Genomic DNA, 20,109 nt, shown 5'->3' with positions numbered 1-20,109 from the left:
TGAAAAGATGATCTAACTTTAATCATCTCGCGAGAGTTCACAATTCGTGTTTTACCTTTACCTAGACCAGGGGTCAGCAACTCCTCTCCAGTGGCTCACTGTGGATTTTTAAAAATGGAAATGAATAACTGTTTATTGTTTACATTTTCATTTTTATCAATCACTGTTGTAGGTCTTTGGTAGGACAGAGTATTAGGGCCACATTGAGGGAAAAAAAATAAATCTGAGATTTCGAGAATAAAGTCATAATATAACGAGAAAAAAGTCAAAAGTTCATGAGAAAAAAGTTGTAATATTATGAAAATAAAGTCATACGTTTACGAGAAAAAAGTCGTAGTATTATGAGAATAAAATCGATATTATAAAGTAGTAACTTTCTGAGTTATTTTCTTTTTTTCTCGTAAAGTTATGACTTTATTCTCGTAATATTACAACTTTTTTTCTCGTAAAGTTATGACTTTCCTCTCGTAATATTACGACTTTTTTTCTCGGAAAGTTATGACTTTATTCTTGAAATATTATGGCTTTTTTTCTCGTAATATTATCTCTTTATTCTCGCTATATTATGACTTTTTGCGACCCTTGCCTGTTTTTATGAATAAAATGCTATAAATCAGGCTATGGATGATATATAAACAAACTCCTCTGTAAAAACCTTAAGAATATAGAAACTAGGAATGAAACTGTCTGCTGAAGTGGAGATTTCTGGCTCAGATTTGAAGGCCTTTAAATATATGGATTGTAAAATACAATACATTTTACAAGACACTACAGGTAATTCATTTAACTAATAGCCGAGCTATCACCATGAAACTTCCCCAGTTGATTACTTACATTAATGCCATTATTTTTTGTATTACAAGTTTTCTGAAATGTTATGTTTAAATATGCAAATAAGGCATTATCTAATGTTAACTTTTGGTGAAGTTAGGAGAAATCTAGAGAAGCAAATAGGACAAAGTGAAGTAAAATAAACACCTAAATGTGTATTTTGGATGGGTTTTTTTTCACTAATCTGAAAGAAAACATGTTATGGAAGCAAAATATCTCAAAATAGACCATTGCAGTGGAAACAGCTTGGCTCCAAGTTTATTTCCTGTAATATTAGCAGCTGTAGCAGAAATACACTTGTCAAGGGTAATCTGTGTGAAACAACTTTTAACCCAAACTGAAACGGCTAAATTAAGATTGTGGTGCAGTCATTACATAAAAACACAGTAGCCCCCAGTTAAATGTTTATTGTGATAACTGCCTCATGATGATGAGTGGAGTTTCATTCATGCACATTTCTACACTTCACCGGATTACATGGCAGTAGTGTGGGAAACAAAACCCTGTTTTTAATAAACAGCACAATTTCTAGAAATGGTTTATTGCCTGTGATAACGTCTGCAGAAGAAGCCTGGGAAAACCTTTTAGGCTTTTTTATAGATTATGGTTACAATATTGTAACGGCAACATAACTGTGCTCCTTGCAGCTGGGGCAACAATCAAAAGACAGAATAATTGCTGGATAATTTGTATATCTGCGAGGGTTAGAGGGTTTCTGTGACGCCCAGTAGTAAGTGACTTTACTATCTGCATCATATTATAAACATTTCTTGTAATATTTGCATTTGTGTTGGCTTTAACTGCTACAGCTTGAAGTGATACAAGAAATAATTCAAGGTCATGACCGGCGTAAAAACAGAACAAACTCAAATGTGAATCAGATGAGTCGTTTATTTCACTCTGCTGCTTCCCATTTCATGCTCACTGCAGGAGCACAGATGAATCACGCCACAGATATTAGTGTAATGTAGAGCAGATAATGCGTCAGACTTAAAATAGCTGCGACTTGTTTGCCAAATTTATCAAGTATCAGTGAACAAAGGTCTATAGAAAGGGCCTGTTCTTCTCCCAGAGGTCAATATCCTGCCCGTGTCTTTGTCCTGTTATCACACATCAGACCCCGCTGTGGCTGACGCAGGCTCATCCGCCTCAGACCCATTCATTTGTGCTTTATGGGTTGCTGATGCTTGTAATTATACTAAGCATGCTTGATGTCAATGCAGAGTGAAATGAATTAGACTTGAGAAAGAAATATGATTATCATATTGGATTTAATTGAACAACCTTTTCTTTGAATTCAAGATGACACATGCAAACACAAGAGACAGATTTCAGAAGCTGATCACAGTTTTCTGACCCCACGGGTGAATAATCTTTGAGACAAAAGACCAGCTTTATCTTGCTTTGTTTGACGTTGTTTGCAGTGTTTATGTTTTACATCATTCTTTCTATTCACTTCTGTGTAAGAGTCAGTCCATGGAGTGGTTTGGATGTAGAACGATAATCATTTAAAGCTAGGGTTGGTAATTTTCTTCAAAAACATTTTTATTATATTTGTTGAAATCCTCATTACATCCCAACAGCAATCAATAAATCAAATGCTCTGACGGCTGTCACAGGACTGTAATAAGACTGTTGTATCATTTCAATCAGGCCGAATATATTGATTGGACGGGCTTATTATGACTGTTACTACGCCTGTCTACCTGCGCGCACTCTGCTCGTGCAATCATTGCACATAACTTTTCCACAAGCTGCTAGCTTGACAGCTGTGAGTACTAACAATAGCCATGTTTATAATAATAGAGATAATAGATATGCGAAGTCCCTCCCCTCCGGTAGACCACTTTGGGACCATATTTTGGAAAAAATATGAGCGGTAGTCAACGGCAAGTGACAAATAATTTTTTGATCCCGTTTGAATTGCGCCACGAATCACACATATGATGTTCGTCCATTTAAAAGATAATTTTGCAAGTCAAGGAAGTCGCAGTTTGTTGTAAAAGTGAGACTATGAAAGTACGTAATTAGAAAGACTCAGGCTACAGTGTTCGTAGCTATACCTACGAAAAGTAAGGCACTGTAATTTGTGTATATCCCACAAAATCAATTTGTGTGCAATTAACGCAATCATGAACCAGGAAATATAAATAGCAGCGAATGCCACGTAGGGAGGAGGTCGGGGTGGATGGGTGGGTCAAAAAATACCGAACTTTTGCCAAGGAGACCGACGTTCCTGACCCGTGTGAAACTAGAAGTCAGTGTTGCCAGTGTGCCACTTTCGGAGTTATCTCAAGCCAAACCACGATCTTTTCCTAAACCTAACTAAGTGGTTGTCTTGTCTAAACCTAAGGAAGTTGTTTCCTGTGAAGACGGAAGTTTATTTTGAAAAGATTGTATGCATGTAATGAGCGTAAATTTACATTGCTGGACATAACCTTTTGGTAAGATATCATACAAACTGTTGTATGAGAATACATTGAAAGACGCTCACCCAAAAATCACGTAAGTCTCTCTCTCTGAAGCTACGATGCCTGTGTGTTTCCTACAGGGGATGAACTCACACCAGCAACGGGTCTGACTTGTTCTTTTGACTCAGGAGTCGCTGGATAAAACACATCAGGTAGATAACATTTCATTTGTGCGTAGAACATCAGCTAAGTTAGCTAGCTAGCTAGTGTTGGTGACGTATATTGTGCGAGATGAAGGATGTAGTTCACTGAGCGGTTTCACACAAAACTAAATGATACTTAGACAAATTGTGACTTTCTTAACTTGCAAAATTATGTTTTAAATTGACAAACATGATATGTATGATTTGTGGCGCAATTCAAACGTCTCAAAAAATTATTTTGTCTCTGGCCGTTGACTATTGTTCATATTTTTTCCAAAGTAAGGTCCCATGAGGGACACTGGAAGGGGATAGACTTCACCTCTCTGATCATTTTTGGGGGGCTTTGGAGGGAGAAACAGTCTTTCTCGCTAGATTTAGGGATTTCTGTAGCTAGTGCTGCTAGCTACTTTCATTGGAAAACAGTTGGCAACACTGGGCTCAGTTTTGCTGTTGAATAATTTTTAAAATCTAGCATACTGTTGCTGGTTTCTCAATATTACCAACCCTAGCTTTAATACAAGTATAAAAGTAAAGCAGATCTAAGCTCTAAACTGACCGTAATGACTGTTTTCACCTGAACTAACATTGTTTCTAACCAGGTGTCTGTGCCACAATGTGAGAACTCCTCTGTGAGGTGAGATTTGTTTGTCCATCGAGCCCCTGACGGCTCCCAGGGGCCCCGCTTCTTATTTCCTCTTGCCTATTCGTGCCATCAGTTCTGCATTGGCTGCCGCCTTGGTTCTCATGTCCTGGTTCTTGGCCAGGTCTATGAGGACACTGAGGATGCTGGTGGGGACATCGAGGGACAGGGCGAAGCGGGACCCCTGCTGGGCTCTCTTTGGCACCAGGGAGGCCGGGCGCGGGGCTCGTTCTCGCCGGAGCACGGTGTGATGTTCTGATCGGAGCAATGAGTTCAACACGCCGCTGCGGTTCAGGATGTCGACAGCCAGCACATCCCTCTGTGTGTCTTCATCAAGTTTAGCAAGACTGGGAGCGATCCTCATCTGGCTCTGGACACACCACGGCAGCAGCAGAGCCAGGCAGAAACACACACGACGCACACTCCTCATGGTCAGGACTCTGTGTGTCTGCAGGGAGAGAAGACGAAAAGGTCAGCCAGTGGCTCAACACTGCAAGGCTTCCCTTGGGGAATTTTCTTCTGTCATTCTTTGTTTACATTACATATACAAATCCCTCTCCAGTTGGAAAGGCTGGCGATGAAACCCAGGAGACTTTTAGATGAGAATATAGAGTATGAGGCAACGCAACAGAATAATGAAATTGCTAATATTCTGTATAAATGTAATATCCAGGAACATCCACATAAGATTTTCATTTCAGTAGTCCCTGCCAAAGCACAAATGGAGATAAATGATCTATCCAATGTGCAGTAACTGATAGATTTGAAATATAGCTTCAAAAAAGACATAAAAGCATGTTGAAACACTACTTTGGTTTAACATTTTTCTGCAGAGAATTATAGAATCTGCACTATTTTGACCACTTGTCTGCCAGGGGGTCCGTGAAAAGTTTTTCAGATAAAATTTTAAATTATAATCATTTTCTGTTTTTTTTTTTTTTTTACAAAAGGCTTCATAGTTCAACGAATAATATTTGAAATGTTCAGATCTACAGCTGACAGTAGCTCAGTCTGTAGGAACGTGGCTTGGGAACCAGAGGGTCGCCGGTTCAAGTCCCAACATAGACCAAATACGGAGTGTGGACTGGTAGCTGGAGAAGTGCCAGTTCAACTTGTGGGCACTGCCGAGGTGCCGTTGAGCAATGCACCTAACCCCTAACTGCTCGGGGTGTCTGTCTATGGGCAGCCCCCTCGCTCTGACATCTCTCCATTAATTAATGCATGTGTATAGGTCCAGTTTGTGTGTGTGTAATGAGTAAAAATAACAGTGTAAAAACTGAATTACTCCTTGGGGATCAATAAAGTGTCTTCTTCTTCTTATAAAATAAATTACAATCTATAACTCTTAGAATCTGCAAATATATTTAGTTTTCATACATGCAATTTACAGTTCATACTTACAAAAGTCTATAAACAAACTTTTAAGTAATGAGCTTTGAAACGAACAAGACAAAACAAGATGTATACAAAAGAAAACATCAGGATTAGGAATTATATATATTTTTTTAATTAAATAAACAAATAAATACAAAATAATTAGATGAAAAATAAATAAATAAAAATAAAAAAGGGGGGCAGAGAGTCTAATATATTTCTAAAATATTTCTCTTGCATTGTATTTTCACATAACTAAGAGTATAGAAGTTTAAAATCTTGTAAGGGGTCCTTGGTTGAAAGAAGATTGAGAAACTCTTCTATAAATAATCCAGCATTTGGTCCAACTTCCTAGTAAATCATGCAATATGTTCTGACATATGAACAGATAAATCTGTGTAAAAATGATCAGGTGTCATAATAACCCCAATCAGTACTTACTGAAATGTTGGTAACTTGACAAAAAAGGCACGTCTCCTTCCTCTGGTCTAAAGCAGGGCTCTCTGGTCTTTGACCCTCAGATATCCTGAGATGCTGGCTCTTCTGTCTCCCAGCTTCTTCTTCTTCTCGACCTGTGTGACACGCAGTCGGATGTTCAACTGGACTTCTGCCTGCTACTCTACGACTTGGTCGTTCCTCGCCGTTGCACTGCCCCTTCCCCTCTCCGTTTATCTTTTATATATCTCTTCACCCCATCACCCGCCCCTCATTTCATCTCATTTCCTCTACACTCATTGCCGTCTTTCTCTTTCTAAAAATAACACGATGGTAATCACAATAGTTTGCCTTCAATGAATATGATAGTTGCCCCCAGTCTGCAGTCAAAGCACAACAGAAACGCATCATCTCCGTTCAAAAGTCAAGTATCAACACGTTGCAACAAAACAAATCCCTTTCTTATCAAGGTGTTATGAGTTCCTGTGTTGTCACTCATCCATGCAGACTAGGGATGCAAAACGGAACTGTAAAAACCGAACCGTTCGATGACGTACAAACCGAACCGTTCGATGACGTACAAACTGAACCGTGGGCTTGTTGAACCGTTGCACCACTATTAAATACAGGTCTGTTAATAGAAGAGGCAGTTATCTGAACTGTTATTTCACAACAATGACCCGCTGGCTGTACATTATCCCGCTTATTACACAGCTACTTATTTAAGAAATCAATAATTTTACACAAAAATGGTCCTCCAGAGTCCGACATCGGAGGTGCAGCCACAGCAGCGATCTGTTATACATAGCAACGGTCTGTTATAAAAAAATAACAGACCATAGAACGCTATGATTGACCAATCAGAATCAAGTATTCATCAAAGCCGTGTAATAAAGGGAGTTACCCCCCTCCCACAGAAACACTGCTTCCTGAACTGCCTGAAACGCCTAGCTTGAAGTCCTGCCTTTTCTTCCGTAACGTGGTGATGTCACCAAGTAACACACTTTGCCTAGCGACTAGTTTGGCACGCCTTCAAACAAAGCTAGTTAGAGCAGAGCTGGAGCGGAGTCCGAAGGGTTTGGTTCGGTTGACCAATCACAACAGAGTGAGCCAGCTGACCAATCAGAGCAGACTGGGCTGAGAAAAGTAAAGTATTTTTTGAACATTAAAGCGTGTAAATAAATAGAACATTTTCTCATTAACTAGTCCAGCAACTACAGACAAATATCCAGCACTTAAAACAATCATTGAGTTGGGAGTAACAGCGGCTAAATGTGGTGTCATCAATTAGAGTTTAGGGAGGCGATTGCATGTCTTGTAATAGGATTTGTGCGTTTCATAATAATTTAAGTAAAATGAAAGGAACTGCAAATCTGCTCCTTGGGTTCCAATTTTGAAATGATTGAAGATATAATAATCCGCATTAGCTCTTTTTTTCATTGTACTGATGTTGTCCACTTCTCAGATCTGATTTTGTGTAATGACCGCAGCTACAGTATGTGCACGTGTCTCCTTGTGTGGAGCCATGAAATGTTTGGTAGGACATGGAAACATGCAATCAAAATGCTGCACACTGTGCACTGTAGCTATACTTAAAGGAACATAATGTATCTTTCTATTTAAAGAAAGGAAGAGAGGAGGGGAGTGCTGGGAGGTGAGACGGGAACAATCCTAGAGAAAGCCCTCTGGAGAAGAAGAAGGAAGAGACTGTCAGGCCCAGGAGGAAGACCAACGAGACAAAGCCTACCTCGTTTCCTGAGTCACCTCCAGTCCAGCCCATCAAGGGACTTATCCTCATCTGGCTAATGAATATTACAAGTGCAGCCTGATTACGATAGTTGGGGCCTCGGGGGTCTTCAGGATTACTAGCCGTCTCAATTTCCCTGCGATAAACAAACATGGGTCACACAGATGTCATCCAGCAGCAATCACAGATGTCCTGGGTTGTTTACCAATAATATTATTGTCACAGATGCTGCATGACGCAGGACTAGAAATTATGTCGTCTCTAGGATTCAAGATCAAACATGTATATGACAGCAGGTCCTGCTTTATCATTCAAGTGGCCTACTGATGTAGGCCCTGGAGCCGATAAATTCAATATATAAGAGAGCATCTCATCACAGTTACATTGATCAGTGATATCAATCTGATTGTTCTGCAGACTGAAGTTTCACTATTGTTCAAAAGTCTGAATTAAAAATCAAACAAAATTCATCCTCGATTTGTGCAAGGCACGGCTTGCCACAGTTAAAGATTCTGCAGAGAATCCACTATACCAATGCTAGATTAGCTAAGGTGTAATGCTAGTGACACCTGTAACAGGTGTAAACACTCACCCGCTAACATAATGTATATGTTATGATCCTGCTCCAGGCTACCAGACTATTGGACTAAAGCATCTGAAAGTCTGCAGGGTAACTGCAACATGGTCATTGATCCTAACGCAGTCACAGCAAAAGTTGGTATTCCACCCGCAGCAAACCCTCCCATACTGTTGCAAAGGGTTCTGGCTTTGAACAACTTTATTGGCCCGATCGATGTCTCGTCCTTTTAATGTGGAAACATGTTTCACCCCCCCACTCACGATAGATGGATTAAAGAGGTTCTACAGAGTATAAAACTTGAGAAAATGTGATTCTCCCCGTTGTCTGTGTGTGCGTTTGTTTTGTTTTTGTAATTCTGTGTTGTTGAGTCGGTCGTGGTCATTACTAGTTTGGTTTTCATGGAGCAAAACTCACAGACCCTGAGCATGTCTACCTTTTGTTTTGTGTGCTTATAAACCTGTGCAAAAATGTGAAAAACAAATCAAACAAATTAATCATGATATCAATTGGTGGTAGTAAAAAAGACAACAGAAGGACAATAGCAAATGTTGAGAACATTACTCAGTGACAACATCACAAGTTGATGATATAGAATTTGCCCACGACCTGAAATTGCCCCTCAGATCACTGATTAACCAGATATACAATCAGAAGTCAGAACACAGGGACATTAGAGGACTAGTGTGCTTTTAGGAGAAAAATAAGCTGTGTTCATCAATATTATCTAGTGTCCTTGTTTTCTAGAAATCTGAAGACTACTATACAGAGTGGCATTGAAATTCTTTGATGTGTGGATTTCAGTCCTGGCAATAATTGTAGAATCAAATGTGGATTCGGCAAAGTGTCCTCAAAATGTGTGTAGAGCTGCAACAATTAGTCAATCGACAGAAACACAATTGCCAACTATTTTGATAATCGATTCATCGTTTAAGTAATTTTTCATGCAAAAATGGCAGAAAATGCAGATTTCAGCCTCTAGAATAAGGGAATTCCCTGCTTTTCTCTGATTTATATCATATTAATCTGAATATCTTTGGGTTTTGAACTGACCAAACAAGAAATTTAAAGATATCACCTTGGACTTTGATAAACTGGGATGGACATTTTTCATTATTTTCTGACATTTTATAGACCAACTGATTAATCAGTTAATCGAAAATAGTCAGCAGATGAATCGATAATGAAAATAATCGTTAGTTGAAGCCCTAAATGTGTGTCGGTGCTTTTAACGCGCAGGAGCCGCTAAGACGAGGCACATCTCCCTCACAGCCTTTGTACTTATTTTCCAAATCTACATTTAAGACATTTTTATTGTATAATATGAGTGATTATGCACCATGAGGTCAGTGAGAAGCACTAAACAAAAATCAAAACAGGGTTATCATACTGTACCTTCCTATTTATTAAAGAATTACTTTAGTTGTGCTGCTCTTTACAAATTTAGCAAGAACGGAAAGAAACGGAAATGAGTTAAGAGGCGCTGGATTATTTACACGATATTATGTGTATTATTAACATATCAATATTTCTTTTTTTTTATATCATGGTTATCATGTATATCGCAACACCCATATTATAAACTAAAGTTTAAGAAGATCTATTATATAAAATGTATTGTGTATTTGAAACTTAGAAGAGCAATACGTCACTGTACATAATGAATGAGACAAACCACACTGTGCTGATGTTTTACAGTATTTTTATTTTGTCGGAATGAGAGCTTCTGTTATGTACAATAGAGGACAGAAACAAATGTTACAGAAATTATAAATATACTCTTGCTCCAAACTGGTTGTATTCGGAACTGGCTGTGCTGTGTCCAGTTGATGATTATTTACTATTCAAGTCTGCCCTCTCTCTCCTCCTCTCTCCAGGTCAGTACCAGGTATAACGAGGACCTGGACAGTACAATCAAGAGGTAACCGATGTGTAATTTCAATACTCACAATGCGCAGACTGGCTGCCCCCCCTCATGGCTAACTAAGAGTGATCAGTGGGCGGGATAAGAGAGGGAGGCGAGGGAGAAGAGAGAGGATGGATGAGTGGACAATCCTCAGGCGTTCACTCTCGCGGTGATGGCTGGAGGAAAGCGGGGCGAGGTTGAGGAGGAAGATGAGGAGCAAACGTGGGACACGCGGAGCAACACAACAACGTATCTTAAAACCTCAGCCAGTACATGGCGCTGCGCATTCTGTTGTAGTCGGGTAGCTGCTCGACGGGGCCTGAGGGGTGGAGAGAGAGGCAGGAGAGACAGATTAGAGACAGATATCACAGTGTGGGCCCCTGACCTGGCTACAAAAGGACTAAAACACACAAAAAGAACTCACCAACAGCTGCCACAGCAGGACACTTATCGTAGATATATTTGGAGCAGACGTCACGCACCATCCTGGGGGTCACGGCCTGAAAGAAGAGATGTGGAGGGAAGTCAGAGGCAATGCTTCACGCAATAAAATGTTTTCTCTCAATTGTACAAATAGTCCAGTTCAGAGTGTCAACTCACATCGATCCGAGCGTCCCACTCCGCCAGAGGAATACGCCGCCCGTAGTTCAGGATGTGTCTGCCGATGTCGTCACAAATAGGTGTTGTCCCTAAAAGACAAACGGGTGTGTTGACTTGTGATTCAGGATTATTATAGTAAACCAAACCTGAAACTAAAACCAGAATAAGCAGTGAAAAATATTTTCAGTAAACAGAATCTAAATAAAAACTAAATCCTTTAAGAAAAACTAAACAAACAATATTACCCGGGTAAAAACTAATTAAAATAAAATAAAAACAAACGTAAATTCATTTCAGTTTTAGTTGTTTTTTTTTTTAAACTGAAACTAAACTTAAACTAGCAAACACACTCTGAAAACTAGGTAAACTAAACTGAAATTGAAAAGTCAAAACTAAAAAATAAAACAACTAATTGAAAATTCAAAACTATTATAACCTTATTGTGATTCGGAGGAGTTTGTATGTACGTTTAAATGCCTGACAGACATGTTACGTACCATTGAGCTGTCCGACCAGGCTGGCCTTCAGAGTGTTCTTGCCTCTGGCTACATCACTCTCTGTCACCGTGGTACACAGGTTCATCCTGCGGGGAGCAGAAAGTGGAGGAAATAAGACAAAATATGTACATTGTCCTAAAATGAAAAGTGACTTAACATTACACTTATGGTGTTCTGTGAGTCAGGGCTCAACAATAAGGATGCCCGCTTGCCCGGGGTTAAGTAAAATGCCACGTTGGCCTAGTAAATCTAGCAACTCACTTGCCCAATCAGGCAAATGGTAAGAAATAATTTACAGAGCTGGTGATGTAAATATCTATAAGGAGTGAGCCATCTCACTTGCACAGTACCGATCAGGCACGCCTGAGAAAATAGCAGCAGGTAAAGAAAACGTTTATGAGCTGGAGCGTATTTCAATTATCCTGGAAACAGGAGTTTAGTTGGGTGGTGTTAGAGAGGATGTGGGCAAAACTCCAACTATGTATTGTGCAGTTTGCTGCAATTTTAAAAGAAAGGTGGATAAAACATGATAGTTAACTTTAGTCTTTGTTATGTGATAACCACTAATAAATAAAATTTGTATAAGGGCAAGTAAAAATTGACTTCGGCAAGTAGATTTCTAACCCACCTGCCGAGTCGGGGCAAGTTAAAAAGACGTTGAACCCTGTGAGTGTGTGTGTGTGTGTGTGTGTCCCAGAGTCATTACTGACCAGGCATTCTGGGACCAGTGCATCATATCTTCAATTTTGTGCCTGTCAGCCACAAAGTAAATGCCCAGCAGGCCGGTGTCGCTGTAGGAGGAGTGGAAGGCCTGGAAGCTGTGACACAGCTCCTGCTCCACCGCCAGGCGAGCCAGACGGCTGCTCAGGTGCTGCAGGTGAGAGGAAGGAAATGGATGCTGATATTCAACTGTTTACAATTTAAAATGAGATTATAATCACACACATCATCAGGTAGTAGGTCTAAATATTTATGGTGTTATATTTAGGTTGACCTGCTTTGAGTATGTGATAATAACAGCAGTATGGTGTTAAAGCAGTACAGAAGCCAGGGTCCCCACTCTTTTCAAGAGATCATTTCCCAGGACTTTTTCAGTGATGATCTAGCTGATATGACAGACAGGGATCTCTGAAATCATCTCTTATGTGCTTAGAAATTATAATATATATTGCAATATAATAATACAAACTACTAGCCATCAGTGACTAATATTTACATTTGGAGGATAATGTAACTTACAATAATTCAGAGTTCCAGCCACTTAAGCTGTAATGTCATCCAACCTACATGTGCTGCCATGAGACATTCACAGCGTTTCCACAACACAACCGAGAGCAGCCTGTACAAAATACTCTCGTCCATAAACTAAAATTTGAACATTAATTCGATCCTGAATATAACTTAGTCCTTTGAGTCCTGATAGATTGTCTGGTAGTTAATTCGCAGCTCAAGGAAAATAGGAGAATGTTGAAATAAATTTCCAGGACAACACAAGGATTTTTTCGTTCATTTTCCATGTGTTTTCAACGACTGGAAAATTGGTCAACTTTTTCCAGATTTTCCAGGATGTGTAGGAATATTATATAAATATATAAACTGACTTTTAAAAACTATTATAGTTCTGTATAACATGCCACACGTTGTCAGCCTCCAACTACAGCAAAGATGGAACAACAGGTGTGTAGAGCAAGTACAACATCTTCTACCCCACATCTGTGCTAATTATAGCGTTTTACCATAATCCAACATGTAAATATGATGACACAAGAATGTTATAATCGTAGTCAAAAAATAATACAGTTTAGCTTTCAGTAAATTAAACCATAAAATATCTAAAATTGCTATTCTATGCAGGGATGGGCATTCTGTGACTAAACATTTTTTTTAGCAGGTACTTTGATTTCAGGTCTTGTTCCTCCCGACAGGTCCAGAGGCAGGGGTGAGACCCCTGACCCAGGTTTTCAGAGAGGATCGTAGTCTACCCCTCAATAATGGCCACTCAAGACATTAACAACCTCGAGTGGGCAAAGCTTAGAGGGGGATACTGCTGCATAAGATGAATTAGGAGGTATTAATTACAGCTTCCAATTTCATCATTGTCTTTTCTTAATTGCATAAACTAAAACACACCTGTACAAAAACATATTTCACCAACCTTTCCACCGCCATAGGTGAGGTCAAAGCTGCCGATGATGGAGTTGGCCACCATGAGTGGTACGATGTCTGGGCTGGCAGCACTGGCGCCCTCCACAGCCACGGCAACGTGTGCCAGAGGCACAACATCATCACGCATACGGATCTGAGGAGAGGCAGGAAAGGAACAGATCAACAAAACAATTAACTATGACTATGAAAAATTAACCATGTTCTTTGGTCTGTCACAGGCCAGAATAAACATCTACAATATCAAACATCAATCTCAAATAGAAGTTAATTAACTTGAAATTAGTCTGTGACTGCTGCATTACTCGGCCGTAGATGGTCACGTTCAGCGATTTCTAATAATAGGGCTGGGATGATATGCTAATCTCCCGATTCGAGACTATTATGATACTTGGGGGCTGATTTGATAAGTATAGTGATTCCACAAGTATTGCGTTTTGATATTACGATTTATTGCTTTTTTTGATAAAAATCTACGTAGTCACGAGTATACTTGCGCTAAATTCAACAAGTCTGCATAGACTTAAATGAAGCAATTATATTGATTCTGGCATTATTAAATTAATTTCTAAATGGTAAAAAAAATAATAATAATAATACATAGGTGAATCGATTTTTTGTCCCACCCCTAAGAACTAATGGTCATGTGAAATAGCAGTGGAATAAGAGATCATGTCACAAACCTCACAAAACAATGAAGAGAAAAACACTACTGCAAAATACTCTCAACACATCTCACCTCGCTGCCTGTGAACCGGCAGGGTGACAACAAGGGGGCGGCATCTCCCTCGTACTCGAACGACACTCCGCTGAAGTGATCTTTGGCATAACCGACCAGCTCCTCGTGGTTCACACCTGTAGAGGACGCACATCAGATAAACGCCAAGTCGATCCAGGAAAAGTAGAAATTCACAGAGTGCCTCCTCACAGTGTGTGTGTGTGTGTTAGGATATAGAGGACCTACCTCCAGCAGCAGACAGCACCATGCGAGGGGCTTTGTAGTGGCTGCTGATGTAGTCCACTAGGTCCTGACGGGTCAGAGACCTGGGAGAATTGAATATGAGTATTGTAAGTACACAATGGTGCAGAATTTAATATAATATGGAATAGACATACTGAAAGAAAACGCAAAATGAGAAGTTAAATCATGACAAATTGTAGTTGTGCAACTTTTGAAGCCATAATTAGCATCATCGTAGCAGCTCACTGACAGCAGTGTGCTTTTGATTAACATTGAATTATTAATTATTTTGTGTGTGTTTGTGTGTGTGTGTGTGTGTGTGTGTGTGTGTGTGTGTGTGTGTGTGAGCATGCAGTTCCTCTTGCCTGGCATTGTTGGAGGGTCCCAGCACACTGTGTCCTAGAGAAGTTCCCTGGAAGGCTGTGGCATGCAGCAGGTCAAGGCAAACCTCCTGCAGGTTACCCTCGACTTCCTCTAGCTCACGCAGCACCACGCCCCTCTGCTGCTCGATCTCCGCCTCGCTCAGTGAGCAGCTCTGCACAACCTCTGACAGCAGCTCCACGGCTGGGAAAACACAGAGGAAAAACAAGTATTCACAACTTAGAAACAGCAAAGATATTACTTACCGCCTCATACAGTATGACTCACCAAAAACCATCTTGATTTGTCTTTCGAACAATCACCAACTCTGGTTTGGTCGAAATAAACCCTTATTTCACCGAGTTATATGTGCAAAAAACTGACAAACATATTGCCCCAAAGAAACATCAACGATGTACTCAGCCAATCATCAATATATTTGTCCAATCGCCCAACCCTACTCCATGACTAAACAAATTTTTTAGCAGCTGCTTTGTATTTCAGGTCTTGTTCCTCCCGACAGGTCCAGAGGCAGGGGTGAGACCCCTGACCCAGGTTTTCAGAGAGTATCGTAGTCTACCCCTCAATAATGGCCACTCAAGACATTAACAACCTCGAGTGGGCAAAGCTTAGAGGGGACACTGCTGCATAAGATGAATTCACTTTAGGAGGTATTAGCTACAACGAGTTCACATAGGAAACGATGTTAATCGTCTCGCGAGCTGAAGCATCAGAGGCACATTTCTGTGCCAAGTAAGGCCAAGTAATTAGGATTATTTCACTGCTTGTAAGCAGGTCATCTCACCTTTGGGCAGGTCTTTGGCAAGGGTCTTCATATAGTATGCAGTGTGCTCCCTGGAGGTATAAGCGCTCAGGTGAGCACCCATAGACTCCACCTGCTGCTCCAGGGCTGACTGAGGGTGTTTCTTGGTTCCCTGGGGAGTGAGAACAAAAGGTGAATGGAAGGAGCTGTGTGATGGCATTGTTTGGCTAACAGGTAGAAATATCTAGGGATGTCACAATCATGAATTTTAGTTGACGATTGATTGTCATACAAATAATTACAATTAACGATTTAATTGTGTTTTTCTGTTCATTTTATGCCAAAAAGTGGTACTGTTGTGTTTGGCTTTGCAACTAGACCTAAATCCATGTCGTTAATTTCTAATTGTTGGAAAAGGAGCGTCCATTCATCTCCAAATATTTTGCGGAAACAGTGTTTCACCTCTATTTCTGCTGCACATTGATTTATTTTAAATAGTTTGTTCTCAAACTGTTGAGTAGGCCGACATAATGTGACGAAAACGTGGTTCAAGACAGTGAATTAATGTAGGAGGAGGCTTGATTTTATTTTCAAAAGTTAACATGCAACGGGGAAACACAGAGCCAGTGTTAACCGTTCCTGCTTCAGCTTCCAGACTGTGGTAAGGAAACACAGGGGAGACTTTGTTTGCCTCCAGCGCTGAAGTTGATGCTCATTTCAGGGTTACACAGTACATTTACTAATACTAGACAACTTTACTGCTAATTTCTACTCTGAGCCACCATCACTCTCTCTCGCTCGCTATGCTCACACTAAGCTATTTCTGAAAGGACCCCCTGCTACTCTTATAACACCACGCTTCCATCTAAACATTTGTATGTGAATTATCTAATTAGAAAAGCTGGATGGAAGTGACAACTTGACATACCTTGAAAGCCATGTGCTCCAGGAAGAAGCCTGCTCCGTTGTTTTTCTCACTCTCATAGCGACTGCCAGTACTGATCCACAGTCCAACCTATGATGGGGAAGAGATATGTGAAGAAAATATGAATCTACAACAACACATACCATTCAATGGCGAGTCTATCAAGTGCTAAATCAACCTCCTACATTGGTTGTGAATAGATCCCGTATTACTGTGTTCTTACAGTGCATGTAGCATGTCCAGTATCCTCAGATGCGACCCTCAAACCGTTGTCCAGGGTAGTGAGTCGAGTTTCAGGGGCTCCCAGCAGGCTCTGGGCATAGCTGACTGAGGCCTGTCCACGCCTCAGAGACAGCAGGATGGGCTGGATGGGTAGAGACACCAAGAGGCAAATACTGTTAGAATAAGATGAATTTCTGCTAACATTAAACACATTGGAGGCCACTTTTATATATTTTCATCCTCCATAATATGAAGGCTTTAGAGATGTTATCGTGAAAAAAAACTCAGACCTCCTATGTGTCGAGCATCTCAGTTATAGTTCGGTTTAATATACCGAGTTTCAGAGATATGGAACACTCTGCCATCTCATATTTTAAAGTTGGCACCAGAAGCCGTTAAAGTAATGTTTTTATCTCCCCAATGTTTTCCTTGTGGATTATCTCTGTAAATTGCTTATGAATAATTACTTTTTATTGATGATACAATAATTTGAATCTTAATTCTATTTCATCACTTTTTCTACTTGCATATATGGATGTTTGCAAGTGTGTGTAATCTTATCTTTTTCTTCTTCGCTCTCTTTTTTACAACCCTTTATAGTATTTTATTCTCTTTTTATAATTGATTAAGGTACGCACTGGAGAGTGCCCTGATCAAGCCCCGCTGAGGGTGTTTTGCACCTCTCCATCACATTTGTTGTTGTTTATATAATATCAACTTGTACCTTTTTTATATGTGTAAACAAATAAAATCTAAAAGTCTATCTCTGGGTCAGACTGTACTGAACACTTTAAGTCAATCTGTTTACATACAGAGTATAAATGTTTGGCACAGGACAACATCTAAACTTGGCTGCTGACATTGACACCACTGCCACCTTCTACTATCTGCTAATGACTAAAAATAGACAGAACCAGAACACAATATCAGTATAAATCAAATATATTCAGATGTAAAACATGTACAATTGTCTATCCCTTATAGACTTGTTTTAATCTATTCTACAAACAATGTACAACTTTATTCTGCACTTTAGTCTATTTAAAAAAAAAACTACCTCAGTTCTTATCCTACATTATAGTCCACATTTGAAATTTCTTAATATCTATATCTCCTATATTTTATTATCCAGCACTATATCACTTTCTGCACTATATTCACATTTTTAATAGTCCCATATCTCAGTTGTTACCCTGCACTATATTAATTTTAACAGTTTCTTCATCTCCTGTTATTTTTTATATCTGGTATATTTGTTATACTCTGTATTACTTACTTGTGTCTCTTTACTAATATGTTTGCACTATCGGAATCAATAAAGTTACTACCCATCTATCTATCTATCTATCTATATCTATCTATCCATCACATTGTACTGTAAGGTAATGGGATGCCATTCTATAAATATTTTAATTTTCAGACAGTATTTTCAATATTTAAGATCAGAGATCAGATATTCCTTTATTAGTCCCACAGTGGGGAAATCTGCAGTGTACAGCAGCAAAGGGGATAGTGCAAAAAACAAGATGCATCAGCTGACACAGTAAAAAAGAGATAAACAAAGTGTAACAATATGAACAATTTAAATAGAAGGAAGTATAAAAATAGGAGCAGTATATACAGTATTGACAATAAACAGACTATTAACAAAATTGCACAAGTGGAAAATGATATATCACAGTGAGAATGAAATTAAAATCCACCTGAACATATCAGGTTATTGTCAGTTTTTTGGTGTGTAAGTGGTCTACTGGGAGCAGTGCTGGTTTTAGGATTATTTCTGAGAACAATTTGACTGTTTATTCAGATTTATACAAGAACATGTTGTGCAATGATGATCTGGGGTTACTGTACTGTATTATAAAATATGGGAACACAGCTAATGTCACTTTCTAAAGTAGCTTAGTTTCTCAAGTCAGTGAACAGTTTTCACATATTGTTCTACATGATACAAAAGCACTTTTTCAACAATCAAACATTTCGATGATCCACTAAAGTCCAGCACTGTCTGTCAGAACCTGTCTGTCCAAAGTCACCATGCTAAGGCTGCTAGCCAGGAAGCTAGTTCAGCTGCAGTATGAGGACAGAGGAGGACAACAGAGTCAAACTACAGCTGGTGACCTTGTGAAACACCGAGACGACGACCAGCTCATCTGGATAAACACGTGTATATAGAGTAAACGTTACACATTAAGCGATTATTACAAGATTAATACAAGACACTGTTTCATCTGACAGTTGACCTTGCTTTCACTGATGCTAACTGCTAAGCTAGTTAGCATTAACTAGCCTGTTAGCTCAGCAGGTTCATTACCTTCAGCGTTACGACACAATAACAAACAGCACCGGGACGTTTCATACTGCAAAACAAGCTTTAATGTCTAGCCTTTAAATGTAAACTCACGTTGCGGTTCTTGGCGAGGACTCGGCCCACGGAGCTCCCGACCCGACACACAGACGAGGCCATCATTCAGCTCTGATACACTGGAGGGGTGGAGGGGGAGTCTGCGCATGCGCGGTGGGAGGGGAGTCTGCGCATGCGCTGTGGGAGGGCTTCACTTCTTTTACTCCGTCAGATAAAACATGTAGATTATCTCTTCAACTGGGGAAATGTCGCCACCAGCTGTCCTCTGTGTGTTATTGAGGGTAGTTCAGTGTGGTCAGGTTGGAAAGACTTAAAGGGACTATTTGTAACTTTCAGAAATGCTTCTTAACAGCGACACCTGTGGCCGTGAAATCAACGAAAGTCAGCGTCGGGCTCGCGCTTGCTCGCTCTAAATATACCTGAACGAGCATCACTCAAAACAGTGAGGCGACACAAGTCATTTAGTAAACCATGAAGAAAGAAAGAAAGAAAGAAAGAAAGAAAGAAAGAGAGAAAGAGAGAAAGAAAGAAAGAAAGAAAGAATTTGGCTAAAATGAATAAACCATGAAGAAAGAATGAAACAAAGAAAGAAATAATTGGGCTAAAATTAGTAAAACATTAATCATTAGGTCCAATTAAGTATTTCAAACCATAAAGAAAGAAAGAAAGAATTTGGCTAAAATTAGTCAACCATGAAGAAAGAAAGAATGAAAGAGAGAAAGAAAGAAAGAAAAAAGAAACAAAGAATTTAGCTTAAAGGGACTATTTGTAACTTTCAGAATTGCTGCTTAACAGCGACACCTGTGGCCGTGAAATCAACGAAAGTCAGCGTCGGGCTCGCGCTTGCTCGCTCTCAATATACCTGAACGAGCATCACTCAAAACAGTGAGGCGACACACGTCAGCTAAAACCACAATATCACTCTATGTTTCAGCTGCTTGGCAGTAATGTTAGCTGACCAGACGAAGGTCTCTCCATGAACATGATTTAGATCTGATCCTAGTGTTGGCTTTTCCTGCCTAAGTGCAGGCTGAGGCAGCGGGGCTCTCCAGCGTGTCTCCCTGCTCTCTCCGCCCGCAGCCGGAGAGAGCAGAGGAGACACCGGCACCCGGTCGGTAACGAGAAGACA

At 39.9% G+C, this 20,109-nt stretch overlaps 1 protein-coding gene and 2 non-coding genes across 3 annotated transcripts; all 3 read right to left on the bottom strand.

The window, feature by feature from the left end:
• Nucleotides 1-9,903: 9,903 nt before the first annotated feature.
• On the bottom strand, nucleotides 9,904-19,188 carry LOC119491678 (cytochrome b-c1 complex subunit 1, mitochondrial). The gene is made up of 13 exons (XM_037775900.1): nucleotides 19,020-19,188; nucleotides 16,617-16,757; nucleotides 16,397-16,483; nucleotides 15,511-15,640; nucleotides 14,711-14,909; nucleotides 14,349-14,428; nucleotides 14,124-14,239; nucleotides 13,377-13,520; nucleotides 11,932-12,092; nucleotides 11,222-11,307; nucleotides 10,725-10,813; nucleotides 10,549-10,624; nucleotides 9,904-10,443 (listed from the first exon to the last, which is right to left on the bottom strand). The coding sequence occupies exons 1-13, from the start codon at nucleotides 19,083-19,085 to the stop codon at nucleotides 10,379-10,381; spliced, it is 1,440 nt and encodes a 479-aa protein (XP_037631828.1). The 5' UTR covers nucleotides 19,086-19,188; the 3' UTR covers nucleotides 9,904-10,378.
• Nucleotides 13,129-13,249, bottom strand: LOC119499115. Its single transcript, XR_005209315.1, has one exon. It is a non-coding gene; the product is annotated as a small nucleolar RNA SNORA26 (small nucleolar RNA).
• Nucleotides 15,211-15,331, bottom strand: LOC119499112. The gene has a single exon (XR_005209307.1). It is a non-coding gene; the product is annotated as a small nucleolar RNA SNORA26 (small nucleolar RNA).
• Nucleotides 19,189-20,109: the final 921 nt, after the last annotated feature.

The sequence above is a fragment of the Sebastes umbrosus genome, chromosome 1, assembly GCF_015220745.1.
Source record: "Sebastes umbrosus isolate fSebUmb1 chromosome 1, fSebUmb1.pri, whole genome shotgun sequence".
Lineage (NCBI taxonomy): Eukaryota > Metazoa > Chordata > Actinopteri > Perciformes > Sebastidae > Sebastes > Sebastes umbrosus.
Note: the sequence above shows the minus strand (reverse complement) of the source record. Positions and strands in the feature narration are given on the sequence as shown.